The sequence below is a fragment of the Propithecus coquereli genome, unplaced genomic scaffold (genome assembly GCF_000956105.1).
Source record: "Propithecus coquereli isolate 6110/MARCELLA unplaced genomic scaffold, Pcoq_1.0 Scaffold738, whole genome shotgun sequence".
Lineage (NCBI taxonomy): Eukaryota > Metazoa > Chordata > Mammalia > Primates > Indriidae > Propithecus > Propithecus coquereli.
Window position 1 is genome coordinate 151,474 of NW_012153485.1, and position 2,165 is coordinate 153,638.

General features: G+C 66.8%; 1 protein-coding gene across 1 annotated transcript in view; it reads right to left on the reverse strand.

The window, feature by feature from the left end:
• The window catches only part of RASA3 (RAS p21 protein activator 3), an 84,642-nt gene that overhangs the window by 9,443 nt on the left and 73,034 nt on the right, over positions 1–2,165 (reverse strand). The window contains exons 18-19 of the mRNA XM_012661833.1: positions 1,092–1,198; positions 556–638 (exon numbers count right to left, since the gene is read on the reverse strand). Of these exons, the coding sequence (XP_012517287.1) occupies positions 556–638; positions 1,092–1,198 (190 nt within the window). The remainder of the gene's footprint in view (positions 1–555; positions 639–1,091; positions 1,199–2,165) is intronic.

The following is a 2,165-nucleotide window of genomic DNA, read 5'->3' on the forward strand; positions in this document are numbered from 1 at the left end:
GAGTGCCAGATACCTCCTAGGTCCTGGGACACCGTGTGGCCTGAGTCCCTGAACCCGTGAACGTCCCACCAGCAAGACAGAGAGAGAGCACAGAGAGCCGGGGTGCGTGGGGGCGGGGAGATCATGTGCGCGGTCCCCAGCTGCACTCAGGTCGGTTGAGAAGAAATGAGGTAGAGAAAGAGGGTGGGGGCGGAGGGCGCTCAGGCGGGAGGGAGGGGAGGGACAAATGCTGAGGTCGGAGGGGTCCAGGACTCCCACGGCACAGGCCAGGCTGCAGCAGAGGTGGGGTGAGCAGGGAGGGGTGCGGGAACCGGGGCGGGAAGCACAGCGGCAACCCCGTCCCGTTCCTGTAACTTCCCTCTGAGCTCGAAGTCACATCGGAACAAACGAAGCCTCACGAAGAAACTCCAGTGTCCCCAGCCTGCTTCTGGGTCCTGACCTGGGGGCTGCCGGGGACCGGGCTGGGAGAGCCGCTGCCTCGGCCCCGGTTTGGATGGAACACGCCGCGGCGCCCGCGACCTCGCCGGACGCGCAGACCCAGGGGCGCGCACTCACGTTTTTCATCTTGAAGGACTCCTCCTCCAGCCTCTCCACCGCCAGGATGTTCTCGATGGGGATGCTGCACAGCGGCGGGTCTCCTGCGGCAGAGGCGCCATGAGCACGCGGCCCCCACCCCGGCAGTCAGACTCACGGCACCCCGGCCTCCCACGCTCTCCAGGCAGGATGACCCGGTGAGCCCAACCCCTACGGCTGAGGCGTGCGCCCGGCCGCCCTCTCGAACGCGCAGCCGAGGAACCTCCCAGCACGGCCTGCCGCGGCGGCTCGCACACCCCCATGCCAAGCGCCACAAGCCAGGCCGCGGCCACAGCCAGGAGGGCACAGGAGCAGCGGGGACCGCGGGCGGGAAGGACCCTGTGGCCTGGTCAGCTCTGCGTTCGTGGCGGGTTCTGAGGACCGAATTTCCCGCCCGTCCCGGCGCAGAGGGGTCTCGGGCTCCCCCCGCTGGGCGTCTGCGCCCCCAGGACAGACCTTCCCTCCCTGCCGCTGCCCCCACAGGAAAGCAGACGCCTGTGCCCTGAGCCTCGAGTTACCTTTGCTTTTCTGGTAGGTGAATTCGTGGTTCGTCAGGCGGAACCATCTCTTCTTAAAATTCTTCATCCCAAAGCGCTTTCTCCCTTGCGCCCTCTTAATCATGAACCTGTCGTGAAGAACACACGGTCCGCGAGGGTCCTAGCGCGCGGCTACCTCACCCTCCCTGCCCCCGCCACGCGGACTCAAACTCCCACGTTCTGTGTCTGTGGTCCCCGCGGCAGGCGCAGACTTTGAACACCCCGGCGTTTCACTTCCAGGCGATTGGGTCGGCACTGAGCAGCAAAGCACCCTTCTTCCGCCTCGACTTTGAGTTACAAGTCGGTGACGGCAGGGGGATTTATTAGACCCCGACTGCGCCACCTCCCACTCTGGACCATCGCACGCGGCGTGCGCAGCTGGAAGCCGAGGGGCTCGGACAGAGGACGCGGGGGCCGCAGGTGCAGGGGAGAGGCGGGAACAGAACCACAGCCCCGGTGCACTGGGCTCACGCCCCGGTGCCCCCAGAGAACCCGCCTCCCCAGGGCCAGGCCTCTCGCGTGGGCAGAGGGTCTGGGGCCGTGTCCATGAGGGGCAGAGACTGGCGGATTCCCACAGCCCCACTTCCGTGTGCGGAAGAGCTGGCTGGCGTGAGGCACAAGGCCGAGGTTCTCCGCCGGTCCCGGGAAGCAGGAGCCCACGGGGGCTCTGAGACACAGCCATTCTCGTCCTCTTTAGCGGGAACCAGCCGCATGCAAGACCAGGAGGAAGTGGCCAGGCAGGGTGAAGGGCGGGAGGAGGCCGGTCGGGCCGCACGGAGGCACTGGGTGGGGAAGATGGCCGTCCAGGGTGACAGGCGCACACGTCACTTTAGAGCACGTGAATGTGGACAGATGCACTGAGGAACCGCAACCACGACCGGGGGACTTTAGAAGACAACAACACGCCAAGACGTGGGCCGGAGAACCGCGTTGGGAGGAGCGAGGGCACCGCCTGGGAGCTGCAGCCACGTGGAGCAGGAGGCAGAGTTCGCGGCAAGTGGACGCCCCGTGCGCCGTGAGCCTCAGAGATCCGCACACGTGGGAGTCGGAGGGCGG